This window comes from Silene latifolia, chromosome 2, assembly GCF_048544455.1.
Source record: "Silene latifolia isolate original U9 population chromosome 2, ASM4854445v1, whole genome shotgun sequence".
NCBI lineage: Eukaryota > Viridiplantae > Streptophyta > Magnoliopsida > Caryophyllales > Caryophyllaceae > Silene > Silene latifolia.
Window position 1 is genome coordinate 12,489,001 of NC_133527.1, and position 14,304 is coordinate 12,503,304.

The window sequence follows — 14,304 nt, forward strand, 5'->3', positions numbered from 1 at the left end:
TTGGCTCTTCTTGATATGTGCATTCGGCCAGGAAATCCGCGAGTGCCTGGCCCTTTATCGAAGGCCTTGGTTTGTATTGAATGCCGAAGCCAGAGAGTTCTACCGCCCATTTGATAAGCCTGCCGGATTGTTCGAATTTCTCCAAAGCTTTTTCCAGTGGTTGGTCGGTTAGGACCGTCACGGGGTGTGCGTCGAAGTAGGGTTTTAACTTCCTTGCGGCAATGACGACGGCGAAAGCTGCTTTTTCAATTAGCGGGTAATTCCTCTCGGCCGGCAACAGTGTATGGCTGACAAAGTAGATTGGGTGTTGCTGTTTTTCCTCTTCCCTGATGATCACGGCACTGACCGTGGCCGAGGTAACTGCTATGTATAAGTATAGCGTCTCCCCCAGCATCGGCCTGGACAGAGTGGGGAGAGTCTGAAGATGATCCTTTAGTTGCTTGAAAGCTGTGCTCTGTTCCTCCCCCCAGCTGAAGTCTTTATTCCCCTTCAGCACTTTGAAGAATGGGGTGCTCTTGTCGGCTGACCGAGAGATGAAACGGGCTAGAGCCGCCATTCTCCCGGTCAGCATCATAACCTCTTTTCGATTCCTTGGTTCCGTGATTTAGGATTGCTTGGACTTTATACGGATTGGCATCAATGCCTCACGGCACCGACGAGTACACCGAGGAATTTGCCCGGACACCAAAGTTGCACTTCATTGGGTTGAGCTTCATCTTGTATTTCCTTAGTGAACAAAATGTTTCCGTAAATCGGCCGGTGCTCATTTGTCGATTTGCTTTTCACAATAGCGTCGTCGACGTAAGCCTCAATGTTTCGCCCTTTTTGGCTTTGGAATACTTTGTCCACCAGTCTGGTGTACGTTGCACCGGCGTTTTTCAAACCAAACGGCATCATTTTGTACATGTATGTGCCGTTCGCGGTGATGAATGCGCATTTAGGCATGTCCTCCTCATCCATGAATACCTGGTGATATCCCGAAAAGGCGTCTAGCAGGCTCAGCATGGTGTAGCCTGCCGTGGCATCGATTAAGCTATCTATCCGAGGCAAGGGGTAACAATCCTTGGGGCATGCTTTGTTAAGGTTGGTAAAATCTACGCTCATTCTCCATGCCCCCGATGATTTCTTCACCATCACGACGTTGGCCAACCACTCAGGATAAGTACAAGGCATAATAAAGCCCGCTGCTAGTAACTTATCTACCTCGGCTTTGATGGCGTCATCTTTCTTACCGAGGAGTTTCTCATCCTTTGCTTTGACGGGCGAGCGGTGGGGAGTACGTTTAGCTTGTGAATGATTACCTCCCGGCTCACGCCTGGCATTTCGGCCGCTGAGTAGGCGAAGACGTCTTTGTTTTCCCTCAGCAGATCTAGGAGAGCGGCTCTGAACGTTGGTTCCAGGTCGACACCGATAGTCACGGTGCGGCCTGGGTCAATCTCTACCTCCTCGGTCTCCGCTCCCTCTACCATGCCGATGGTGGTATCCGTGTGTTTGCCATCCTGTCGTAAGGATGGGCTCTTCCCCTTTTCTGAATTCTTCGCCGCTTTGAAGGATTGCAGGTTGCACCCTCTGGCGGATACTTGGATATTCACCACCTCATCGCTCTCGTTCTTCGAGACGAGTTTATGCGCTTCCCCCCGGTCCGAGACGTACATTAATGTCAGGGCCCGGATGGACATCACCGCATCAGCCTCACTCAGGGTGTCTCGGCCTATGAGGACGTTGTAGGCGGATGAACCATCGATGACCACGAATTCCGACATAACGTTTTTAGCTGCACCTCGCTCTCCGAACATTACTGGCAGCCTGATTGACCCCAGGGGTACCATGCCGGCCCCAGAGAAGCTGTACAACGGGCTGGTGCAGGGGGTCAAGTCTTCAACCTTCAGACCGAGGCTAAGAAAGCATTCTCCGTACATAATATTTGTGTAAGCGCCCGTGTCAATTAGGCACCTCTTCACCAAGTGGTTGGCTATGTCCAGGTGGACTGTAAGTGGGTCGCTGTGAGGAGCGACGACTCCTTCGTAGTCCTTCTTCCCGATGGTCATATCGGGGATGTTGGAAGCGGGGGTTGCTAAGTTGGGCACAAAGTTGACGGCTTGGTATAGCTCGTTCAGGTGCCGTTTGTACCTACGAGTGGACTCGCTGTTCTCGTTGCCCCCGATGACGACATTAATTACTCCTTTCCGTTCTGAGACGGGCTTTTTATTCGATCCGTCGGCATCTGTTCCTCGGCCTCTGGCGATATATTTGCCTAGGCTCCCCTTCCGGATTAGTTCCTCAATGGCATTTTTCAGATGTCGGCAATCGTTAGTTAAGTGGCCGGTGTAGCCGTGGTACTCGCAGTATTGGCTTGTGTCACCGTCGCCCCTCGGCCTAGGGGGCCTTTCCCACTTCTGACCTTCGCTTTTGCTCAAGGCGAAGACTTCTGCGGCGGATACAACCAGGGGGGTGTGATCATCGTACTGCTTTCGGTAGTATGGTGCCGAACTCCCCCCTGCGTAAGTCGAGCTCTGTCTCCTGGTGGACCGTGACCTATTGTCGCCGCGGCGCCTTTCATCCGGGCTTTCCTCCCGGCGGCTTTTCTTTTCCGAGGGCTCAGTCCCGCTGGGGCCTACCCAAGTCTGGTGGTAGTCTTCTACTTTGATGGCCTGATCAGTTATCTTCCTGGCGGCGTCTAGGCCCAGGCCCCCGTGCTTGATGAGCTCGTCTTTTAAGCTTCCCTTCGGGAGGCCCTTCATCAGTGCGAAAGCCGCCAATTCGGGGTTGATCTCCCGAATCTGCTGTACCCTGCCGTCGAACCTCTTCACGTAACTTCGTAGGGATTCGCCCTCCTCTTGCTTGATAGTCAGGAGGTCCGATGTCTCCACGGCCGTTCTTTTGTTGCAAGAGTATTGGGCTACGAAGGCGTCTCTTAGGTCGGCGAAGCAGTGTACCGAACCGTCGGGAAGCCCCTTGTACCAGCTCTGAGCCAACCCATGCAGAGTCGTCGGGAAGACCCGGCACCAGACCTCATCGGGCTGCTCCCATACCGACATGTAAGACTCAAAGGCCTCGACGTGGTCGGTTGGGTCACTGTTTCCTTTGTACGTGAACGCCGGCAACTTCAGCTTAGGTGGCACGGCGATGTCGAGGAAATAATCACTGAGGGGTTGTTTGATCACGTGTCGGATGATACGCGGCGATCGGCTCCTCGCATTCCTGATCCGGCTTCTCTCCTCGTAGCGGGAAGGACTCCTTCGCCGGCTTGGGCTTCTTCTCCGACTCTCCTGAGTCGGGCTTCGCTGGTTCTCCCGGGGTGTGCCTCGTCGATGTTGCTGCGGCGGCGTCCTCTCCCGAGTGCGAGAAGGACTTATGTTCACCGCGACCACTTTGGGCTCCTCCGGCGTCTTGATAAGGTCTGCTTCTCCCAGTGCTTCGTTCAAGTTTCTTGGAGTCACGCCCTGGGCCCTGGTCTCCTGGATGGCTGGTGCACTCCCAATTAGGTCCAGGAGTGTCTTCAGCTTTGCAACGTCAACCACCTGTCCCATGATGGTGACCTGGTTGACGGGCGGCGGTGTGTCCGGTGTTACCGGCATTCCGAATTCCGGTTGGATTACTCCGCCGGTGGAGGGTTGCAATACTCCAGAATGGTGAAATGTATCATCCTGGGGTAGCTCGGTTTCGTCGGTCACGACTACTTGTTGTTTTGACATCTTCTTAGCTTTTGGGGTGGGTTTTTCTTGTGTTTTTGTTTTTGTTGTTTGGGAATGAATGTGACTAGCTTCTAGTGTCTTCCCCACAGACGGCGCCAATTGTTCCGGGTGTAAGTCCAGAGCAGATATTTGTTACCACTCGTAGCCCGTAGAATGATGTCCTTGCTTGAATCCTCCTTGCGGTCTCCTGAAACGATGAACAAACTGAGGGCTCGGCTTTGGCCGAGCGTACTCACTCCGACGCTCAAGTCAGTAAACTTAGAGAGAAGTTGGTGTAACTTGTCTAAGAGTGTATTGTAGAGAGATAAGGAAGATATTACCAGATGAATAGTGGTTATTAGGTCAATTTGTGGATCCTTTCCTCAATGAAGGTTGAGGAGTATTTATAGGCATTCACCTTTTGTCACGTAGTGGCCAGGTGGCCAAGTGGCTATCAGGTGAAAAGACCGTTGTACCCTCGGCCGATGGACCTGTGGCAGGCTCGCCGAGGGTCTTGGATATGAGTACGCGGATTTGTGCCCGGGTGCCGGTTGTCCGGCCGGGACCAGTGTGACAGCCGATGGGCTCCATCGGCTAGACTGTTTAAGTCGTTGACTTTGCTGTGGATACCCTTGACCTTGCTCAATATGTTGACTTGGTCAGCGGTGCAGAATATGCCCCATCAATATCTATTACAACACATATACACACAAAATAGTTTCAGCAATTTTATATAGAGTAACAGTGTTGAACCTTCTTTTTTCTATCTCTTGATACAAAACATTACTAATATTAAGTTGTATTCTATACTAAAATTTCAAATGGAGTTAAAATAAGTTAAATATAATTAAATAATTGTTAAATTTTCTAATGTCCCTATCTAACAAACCGCGTGTGGGCGGGATTTATACTAGTTACTTAAATAACCCAATTGAAATAACTTCCACTCACTACTATATTTCCCAAGGACATTATTTACAATGTTTTATTATAAAAACCATTTTACAAAACTTACCGTTTCATTTTTGTACTAGTAAGCATTTATTTTTTATACAGCCGATCTTACCTTCGTCTTAAACTCAAAACAAATCAAATATCATCTCATCTGAGTATTTAAAACAAATTGTGTACTTTTCCCTTATATATTTACTTCTATTTTATTCCTATAATTTAACCCGTCTTAAAGTTAAAACGAATACACTTATCTTAAACTAGTTTTTGAACCCGTGCAATGCACGGGTGGCAACAGAAAGTATTATTAAAAGTAAAAACTTAAGTATTTTTTTTATTTAGTAAATTACTAAATTTTAGAAAATTTTGTTTGTCTATCCTTACATTTTTGATAAGTTTGTGTTGCTTAATTTTATTCGAAGTATGATACATTTTTTTTTCCTCGACCGTTTAACATATGAGAGGTGAAATTTGTAAAGTGGATATAAAATTATTGTAGATTTCAAAACCTATTTATTTACGCAATATACATTTAATTTTTTTTTCTGAGAATAATATACATTTAATTTTACTCATTGTTGTACGCTTTTTATCATATTACCGCTCTTATTTGTTGTTCTCTGAATTCTCTACCTTCTCTCTTCTTTCCTCTCCCGCCTACCATATCCTGGACTTCTCGAAGCAGCGTTCACCATCGCAGATCAATTACCTCGAGACTCACAAACAATAGACCCTCCATCACAGTGGTAACCGCACCCAACATACCTCAGACCACGACTTCCCACAACTAACCACTCCCTGCAATCCATATCATACGTCCTTCAACTATCCTACCCCTTTTACCTCCACCATCCCCTACACCCCCCCACCGTCATTCTAGCATAACCATATTGTCGGACCCACCCCGTGAGCGACCCCTAACCCTTCCCGTAACCCTAAGCGACTCCACACCCCCATCATTACTCACCCGTCGCGACCCCTCTTTGATCAGGATCACCCTTCGATCAGGATCACCCATTAATTCGCCTTTCAAGTCGCCAAATAATAATCTTTTTGATTACTTTTCTTTTGTTTATTGAGGCATATTAACATTTGCCCCTTAACATTGCAAATCATTTTGTACGTGATTAAAATGGATAAAGTATATTTTCCATAACACCTTATTTACTCATTACCTTTTAATATGTTATGCATTAGTTGTTAGATATTTTTTTAAAATTAAATCACTCCAACTTATATAAATTGAAAATAATACGAAGTATCCACATATTGGTTTTTTTTGATAATTTTATATTATCTATTGATCATGATTTGATATATATTATGAAATTACTGTAGAAATTTTAGGTGATTTATATTTATTTTTAAATAAAATTTTAAATATGTCAATTTCTCATGCTTATGACAGTTGATACTACATTTGACTTAAAGAGAATATTTACATTTTTATTATTTTGTGAGGAGTATTTAATATCAAAGGTAAACAATTTTTTTGGTACATGAAGGTAATTAATTGTGGTTCACTATTACCAATTGTCTAAATTTTTCGACCCTCTCACGGTTAGTTTCCACTATCATCTCTTCTACCCCCATATTATCAATCTATGATAGGCGATTATTTTGAGCGCATTGCTTTGCGTAATTCGTTTACATATCTATAATTTGTCGTAGCCATTAATTTGTTTACCACTACTTACGTAACCTCCATTTTGGTCGATGTTATGCATGTCAATTTCACGTATTCTTTTAAGGTAATTTCATCCTATTACGACTACAAACATTCAAAACTTGTCATATCACCTTTGTAATTTTCACATCTTTAATGGACTATAGTACAACTAACCTAATTGTTTAAAATAGGTGTCTTTTCCTCTAGCTACGATTTCATGATCATCTGTCTTGAAAACAAATTCTAGGCCGATAAAGACCTTAATCTCTTCATGTATGTAATCCTTCACGCCATTTTACTAACCATCGTGTAAGAATTAGAATGTATAATAACGTATTTAAAACCTCAATTTTAATAGTATATTGAAAAAGTATGTTACATGTTCTTGTTTGCCAAGAATTCCGATCATGATCAATTCAACCTCCTTGGAAATATGAGGCTTAAAAAAGTGTGATCGAGGCGCCGTTGAAAGTTTGAAACCGCCACAAAGTTTACCTGGAATATACATAAGAATAACATCTAACGTTAAAAAAATTGCATTTTAGCATTTGTAACTTCCATATTTACAAAGATAAATATTATCCTTATAATAAGCTACACCATCATCATGTTTAACAACTCTTTTGAAGGGTTTTTGCTTGATGCGGTGGATATAATATCGATTGGCCTTTGTGTTAATATTTGTCATTCCGCCAAGTGTCACACAATCCCACCCTTTAATATGTACAGGTAAATATGATACGTTAATGTTGTATATCAACGAAGCAGCAAATCTAAACAAATTTTTATAATTCTTTAAAAAGAAGAAGAGTTATATGGACTATGGAGTATAAACTTACGAAGTACTCGCACTGTTAACAATTGACAACTTGAGAAATAGTCTTGAATAAGTCCGGCTTGATAAGGTCGTTGTCTCGCTTGATATCTGAGTTATCCTTACGAAGTCGGATGCTTTCATCAAGGCGCGGTTTCTAAGATACAAAACACATGAAAATGAAAATCAAAACTTGTGAAATAGGGGATTATAATAATATATTTTATGCGAAAATCTTCAACCTCGGGATATCAGAGTTTATAATGATTCGGAAGACATATGTTGTATGTAGTTGTGCAAATTCTCACTTCACCTATTATAAAAATTTTAAAAAAAAATGTTTCACTTTATTGACCAAGTTATTTAGAGACTGAATATAAATAATGTGTATAATCAGAATTATTTTGGCGGAGATTTTAGCATGTAGATATTCTGTTATTGGGATGTATATGGCAAGGTTTGGGTTAAACTGAAAAAAATATTCTATCAATGATTTTCTCCTATTTTTTAAATGATTTTATATGAGAAAGGATTGTTTTAAATCAAATTTTAAAAACGGAACTATAATTATGTGAGTGGAAAAATAATATGTGATTGATTCTTTCCCATTAAAATAGTCAACATTTTAGTTAGAGGACTACTATAATCATTGTTAATTCTATAAGACGTAAATAATTAATGAATGATTTGAATAAAATTGGAAAGTTTGATTTTTGTATTAAATGCATTGAATTGGTGGAAGGCCTTTCAAATATGGCAATCGTATATACGTTTAACAAATTTAACGTTTCAGTTATTATGGGAAAGTAGATTAAAATGAAAATTTAAAACTGAAAATACATGCTTATGACATGTGGCAGAAGCCATCTGCTGATGACACGTGGCAGATGGTTTCTGCTTTAATATAATATATGATAAGAATTTGCCTTATTTATTTTTGAGAAACGCGGTCATATTTTTGGCGGACGCATGAAAACAACCGCCCACCCTCATATAAAAAGCAACGGACCTACCAAAATACGTCACACAAAACTTACTCCGTAATTTCAAACACAGTAAACTAAAACCCAACCCACCTCCTAACAAAAAGCACCACCAAATCTCAACACCCTCAGATTCAGAATCTCCCCTAAAAAAAATACCAACTCAAAACTACCACTCCCGCTATCAAAATGATTGACGAAGCCGGAGGGGGACGAGGTCCGCCACACGCTATTTTATTAGCTGTGGTTGTAGTCTTGGTAGTGGCCTTGCCGTCTTTAATAGACGGCGAGGCCATTACCGAGACTATTTACGACCTCTTAAGTCCTGTCGGACTTCTCCTTCTTCCTATCATTTTACTTCTTACTATACAATTTCTTTCGTCTTCTCGTGGCGGGGTTTTATCTTCGGTGTTTACCGCCACCGGTGAACCCGATTCAATTCATCGTGCTAGTGGATCTCCTGTTGGTGTTGCTCTTGTTTTAATCCTTGTTCTTTTTCTTGTTTATTATCGGGTTTCGTTGTTTGGTGGTGGTGACGATGATGATGAGTAGTAAGTACTGGATCGAGCTGTTCTAAGGGGATCGGATTTACGCAGTCTTATTTTGTAATTTCTTTTATTTATATTTTGATTTGTGCATAGTACTGTAGTTAAGTGAGGTATGAGTTTGATTGTATGAACTATGAACTACTTCCCTTGTGAAATTAATGCAGAGAATTATGAATAATAGCACGCTTTTAATTGATTTTAATTGACCGTTTTGCCCTTCCTGCAATCCTACTGTATTAATCGAGGGTTAAATTCTGAATAACAACATTACAGTTTATACTGACTAGTTCGTTATTAATTGAGGGTTGACGGAGTACTCAGATTGTTCTTGATGAAGGCCTACATTATTTGATTATTCTTCTATAAAGCCGTCTTAAATAGAAATTGTGATAATCGGGGATTTCTTTTTTTTTTTTTTTTTTTTTTTTTGTCAATCGAAGCGCGCACTTAAGTCGCATTACAATATAGGGGAGGGGGGATTCGAACCTGGGACCTATTGTCCACAATACCTCCGTCTTAACCACTAGACTAAGACATTCGGTGATAATCGGGGATTTTAAGAGGCGACTTAAATAAAAGCTAAGGCGTGCTCTAGTTACTAAAACATTATTTTAAACGTCTTTTCTTTGTAAAACTGTTGTGCGACATAACAATTGCAATATTGCATTATACAGCAATATGGACAATGGTAGGACGTCACCGAACAGCGGACACTGACTGAACGGTATCAAGTTACTCTCATACAAGAGTTCATTCAATGTTAACAAAATAACAACCAATATAATGAAACGAATACTTATAAATTGTCTTATTTAAGAATCAATTGGTCTTCCTTGTGACGGGTTACCATTTGTGACGGATATTTTGTGAGATAAAATGATAACAAAATGGGTTAGTGGAGAAAGGGGACTACATGAATAGTGTTGCAGAGAGAGAAAAAGTGGGTACATTGTGAGGTAAAATGGTATCCGTCTTCAGCTTGTGACGGATATGTCATGTCTTCAATGAGAATTTGTGTTTAAGAATTGGGTTACTGGGAGAGACCGAGACTACACACCAACCTTTTTCGCACGCGATCTCTGGGATTTTGCACGTGGCTGACTGGCCCCACCTATTCTTCTTTAATTAACATCGGATTCTTTTTCTTGTCCAACACTGTGGAGTGTGGACTGTACTCTACAGATTTTTGTAGACAGTCAGTGACTTGTGTTACTGCCTTACTGGAGTTGAGATCACATGTCTCATTTTTGTGTCTCATCTTTTGTCTCATTTTCTTAATTTTGCGACAGATCATCATTTATATGATAAGATTGATAGCAAATTATCTTAAAATAATGATGTGTCGCAAGGTGAATATAGTGAGACACAAGATGAAACACAAAATGGAACAGAGAATCCGCTCTCGTGTTACTGTGTTAATATTCCACATTTGACAGTTGACTAGAAGTATTTATTGCTCCGTTGAACTATTTATTTATTGCTCCGTTGAAGTATTTACTTGTGACGAACAGTACCTGTAACATCTTACCTTTCATCAATCCGTGTTATTGTAGACGGACACTATCCGTCTAAAGCTGTAGATTAATAGTTGCCCTCTTACAAAATGCAAGTGGAAGGGCAAGTGGGGTCTTTATTTCTCACCCACTTGCACTATCCAATCTCATTTTGCGAGAGAGACACTATCTGTCTACAGCTTTAGTCTTTAGACAGATAGTGTCCGTCTAAAGTGAAAAATTGAAATGGATTTGGTTTGGATCAGGTTAGTTTGAGTTGGTCACTTTCGGGTTTGCATTGAATCACATTAGTTTAACAATCAAAGTAACAAAGACTCCTGAGTCCAGACCTTGCATTTTCTCGAAAAGAGAAAACACAGCAAAACGGTAACTACACACGCACATTAAGGGCCGATAGTACCTTATACGGAGTATGTTTCTAGCTCACCACTGTGATCAACATTCTAAGGAACCCAAGAAAACATAAAATAGCATTACAAACATCATACAGTTCACCAAAGATGTGTCTAGCCAACATCATGAAGCAAAGATACTACGGAGTACAAATCATGAATGAGAAGTGCTCCGAAAAAAAAAAACTTAAATTTACATACCAATACGGAGTACAAATGAACAATCACATAAATTCTGAGGAACTACATTATTCTTGTATTTCACAATAACCTGCAATTTGCCTATGATGCTTCTGTTAAGTTACAAAGGTTTCAATTTTGCCTGATTCTGCAAGTGTCGAAACTACCTTTAGTAATGCCTTGGCTAGCTTGGACTACTATTCAATCGGGTCAGAAACATCCAAATGCATCCCACCCTCGCTCCTACTCAATCTTGGAGATGTCGTTCCAAAGCCCAATTGAATATGCTGTTGCAAAACCAACAAACCAGATCAACATAACAAAAAAAAAACAAAGGCATATATACATAATATGTGATAAATCAATAGATTAGTAATCAACTCAACATGTTGGGAAAAAACTGCAGTAATTAGTTACTGTCTACAGGAAATTGCACTAAAATTTCATCTTCAAAAAACGTTGGCCATTTTCTCTGAAATTTGCAGCAAAAATGGCCTTGTTTAGAATTTTTGGGCCGGGAGAAGAAGCAATACAAAGCCGGATGATGATTCATGTTAGCTGAACCCAACCTATGTTCAGACTAAGTTGTTATGTCGTTTGTTTGGTTACTAGCTACGGGTAGGAGAGAAATGAAGAAGAAAACTGTATAGAACTGATTTAGAGGGAAAATATAGCCAAGTACAACTTACATCATTGACCTTCCCCTTCCCTTCCCCTCTAATCTCTATCCTCCTCTCCACCCTTTCTGTCCCGATATTGTAACCACACGCCCTATGAAGTATGATTGTTCAGTTTCAGTAAGTTAGCTTTTATGACCTAATGTTAAGCTTTGAGAGTTTATCCCTTGTCACTATTTTCAACATTGCTATGACCAATGCTAAATTGCTAACACAGTAGATACCTTATTACTACAGGTTTGATTCACTACAAACAGCTAATGATGGGGCTCAACACATGTCTCGCTCTATTAGCTTTCCTGCCAAAGAACTAGGCTAAAGAGCTGATTGCCATACACCAAGAGAGTAGATTAAACTACGAAAATTTCACTAAAGTTTTTCAACAAAGCAAATTTAAATAAACGTTTTTCTTATGCATGGAGTAGAGTGAAAATAAATAAGCAGGTTGTGTACGGGTGATAATAGACATACCCTACTGAGAACATAATATTTCTTTTCAATTAGTTTAGGGAATGCTTATCAAAAATATTGATGGGTATTAACTATTAAATGTCTAGGTTATTGAAAGTTAATGCTCCAGTGGTGAACAAGAACTTATGTTTAACTCTTAGAGGCCGTTTGGAATGGAAGTAATTATTAGGTAAGTAATAGAGCTTAAAATGAGTAGAAAGAAGAGATTGATGCTTACTGCTTAGTGGTGATGGTGGAAGGTGGAAATAGGTGGTCATGAAGGAACTATTACCGCCATATGGGGAAGATTGGGGCTAATGCATTAAATTTGGGGGAATGGTAATTATTACCTACATAATGAAATAAAAATTGTACTCTTTTCCTCATTTCAACCTTCCACCTCCACAACCACCACCATTCTCCATTTTCTAGTTTTTTTGTGTCATATTGATCCCCTGATAACTACGCTAATCCCAAGGCGACCTTAGAAGCAACAGTTTAGTAACTTTCCATGGCAGAGATGTATTGCAACATAATCAGGGTCCCCCATCTTTGATCCGAAATCCTTTTCAATGAAAGAGATTAGGCACTTAAACCTAGCAAGCTAATAATGCTAAATTGGCCACTGCCGGCCTCTTTCTCAGATACCAAGCAAGCCAATAATACTATGGAGTTTCACCCTTACATGAATTTACTATAGACGTGCGAGCTCTGTTGTGCTAAGCTAGTTCAGAGTGTTTTCAACACGGATAGAGTACGTTGTGCAGAGCTTCTCTATATCCAGAATCAATACTACATTAGCCATTGTTTCTGAAGGATCCTACAGACAATCTTCAGAGGAGAACCTAAATACCAGGGGTGTCCTAGACGTCTGAAATGTCCGTTAATAGTACTAAAGTTGACACTAATTCAGAGAAATCACCCACTCAATTTCATCAGATTTACTAAATCCTTTCTCCGTGGATTGACTACTTCCTCTGTTAACTATTTTCCATAATTTTTTGTGCAAAACAAACAAGAAGGACGAGCTGTGAATGGAACCAGCAATAAAAATAAGGTAAAAGATACGGCACTTCACACGTATAAACTATAAAGTTTCCTTTCTACTCTCTATGGCGACTAATTTCGATATCAAAAACTCTTACAGTGCTCCTCCTTTAGCTATGGCACTCACGAGCAAAACAAAATCACAAGAGCACATAAAGCACACAATATACATATGACATATGTAAGTGTATAACCAACAAAATTAAAAATCATAAACACAACGCAACAAACTGAAAACAGCCCACGAATTAGCATCTTATAAGGACGAAAAAACACCAATTGGCAATTACCAGAAGCATGTGTTCTAAGATATCTTACTAAGAGCGAATTAGCGCAATTCTTTAGAAATTAGATGAGGTAATGTATTACTAGCATTGTTACACTTTTGATAATTAACTTGCTGAAACTAAAACAGGGTTCACACCGCGACAATTACAACGAAAAAGACAGAAATTCAAGTGATACTATACTGATATACTTCCCCTGGCATTTCATCAAACTGTCCTTTTCAGAAACAAAAACAGGTTTCACACCGCTACAAAAACCCGACGAAATGACAGAAATTCAATACATATACTTCCCCAGAAGTTTCACTATGAATTTTGAACAAACTATATGAAAATGAAATGAGGTATAACAACAAATCAAGCGACAAGCAATACAAAAAACTTAAATTTCTCAATTAACATTATGCTCGCTCCGTCCCCTTCATTTGTTTACCTTTGATTAAAATACCCGTCACAACAAATTAAAAACATAAACAAATGATCGAGACCAAGGGAGTAAAATTTCTTCCATCAACGACCAAAACAACAAACCGAAACAAAAATGAAGAGCAAATTACCAATTGAACCCTCGATCAAACCGGTGGCGGAACATTACTCTTGAGAAAACTCCCCAAAACACCCAAAACAGCGAAAGCCAACAAAGGACTGAGATCAATCTTCTTACTATTAGCACTCGGGGGCATAATAGTCCTAAAAAAATTCAAACAAGGATCACACAAATCCCTAATCGCCGAAAAAGGCTGTTTCTCCCAGGGCATATTCGGAAACCAAGAAAGCAAGATCCTAACAATCAACACACTATGATATAAATCAACCCATTTTCCCACGGCATTCGCTACGGCGATAAGCGGTTCTTTGAATTCATGGATGGAGGACAGTAATTGGACAGCAACCCGTTTCGAAACTACGAGGAGGGTTATTAGGGTTTCCTTCGTCGGCAGGGATGGGGTTAGGGAAGGGAATTGGGGGAGAGGGAGGAGAGTTGCTTTGGGTTTTAGGAGGTAGGGTTTGAAGGAAGGGGTGTGGGTTTTGGTTAGGTGTAGGGGACGGAAAGGAAATGGTTTAGGAAATGAGACGGCGGCGGCGGCGGTGGAGTGTTGGTGGTGGTGGTGGTGGCG

General features: G+C 40.9%; 1 protein-coding gene across 1 annotated transcript; it reads left to right on the forward strand.

Annotated features, from left to right (window-relative positions):
* Positions 1–8,099: 8,099 nt before the first annotated feature.
* On the forward strand, positions 8,100–8,841 carry LOC141628416 (uncharacterized). Its single transcript, XM_074441564.1, has one exon. It carries the CDS (start codon positions 8,281–8,283, stop codon positions 8,641–8,643), a length of 363 nt encoding a protein of 120 aa, XP_074297665.1. The 5' UTR covers positions 8,100–8,280; the 3' UTR covers positions 8,644–8,841.
* The last annotated feature ends 5,463 nt before the right edge of the window (positions 8,842–14,304 follow it).

What these genes read in the sequence shown, in the direction of transcription:
- LOC141628416 (XM_074441564.1), top strand. Translation starts at nt 8,281, where the DNA reads ATGATTGACGAAGCCGGAGGGGGACGAGGTCCGCCACACGCTATTTTA.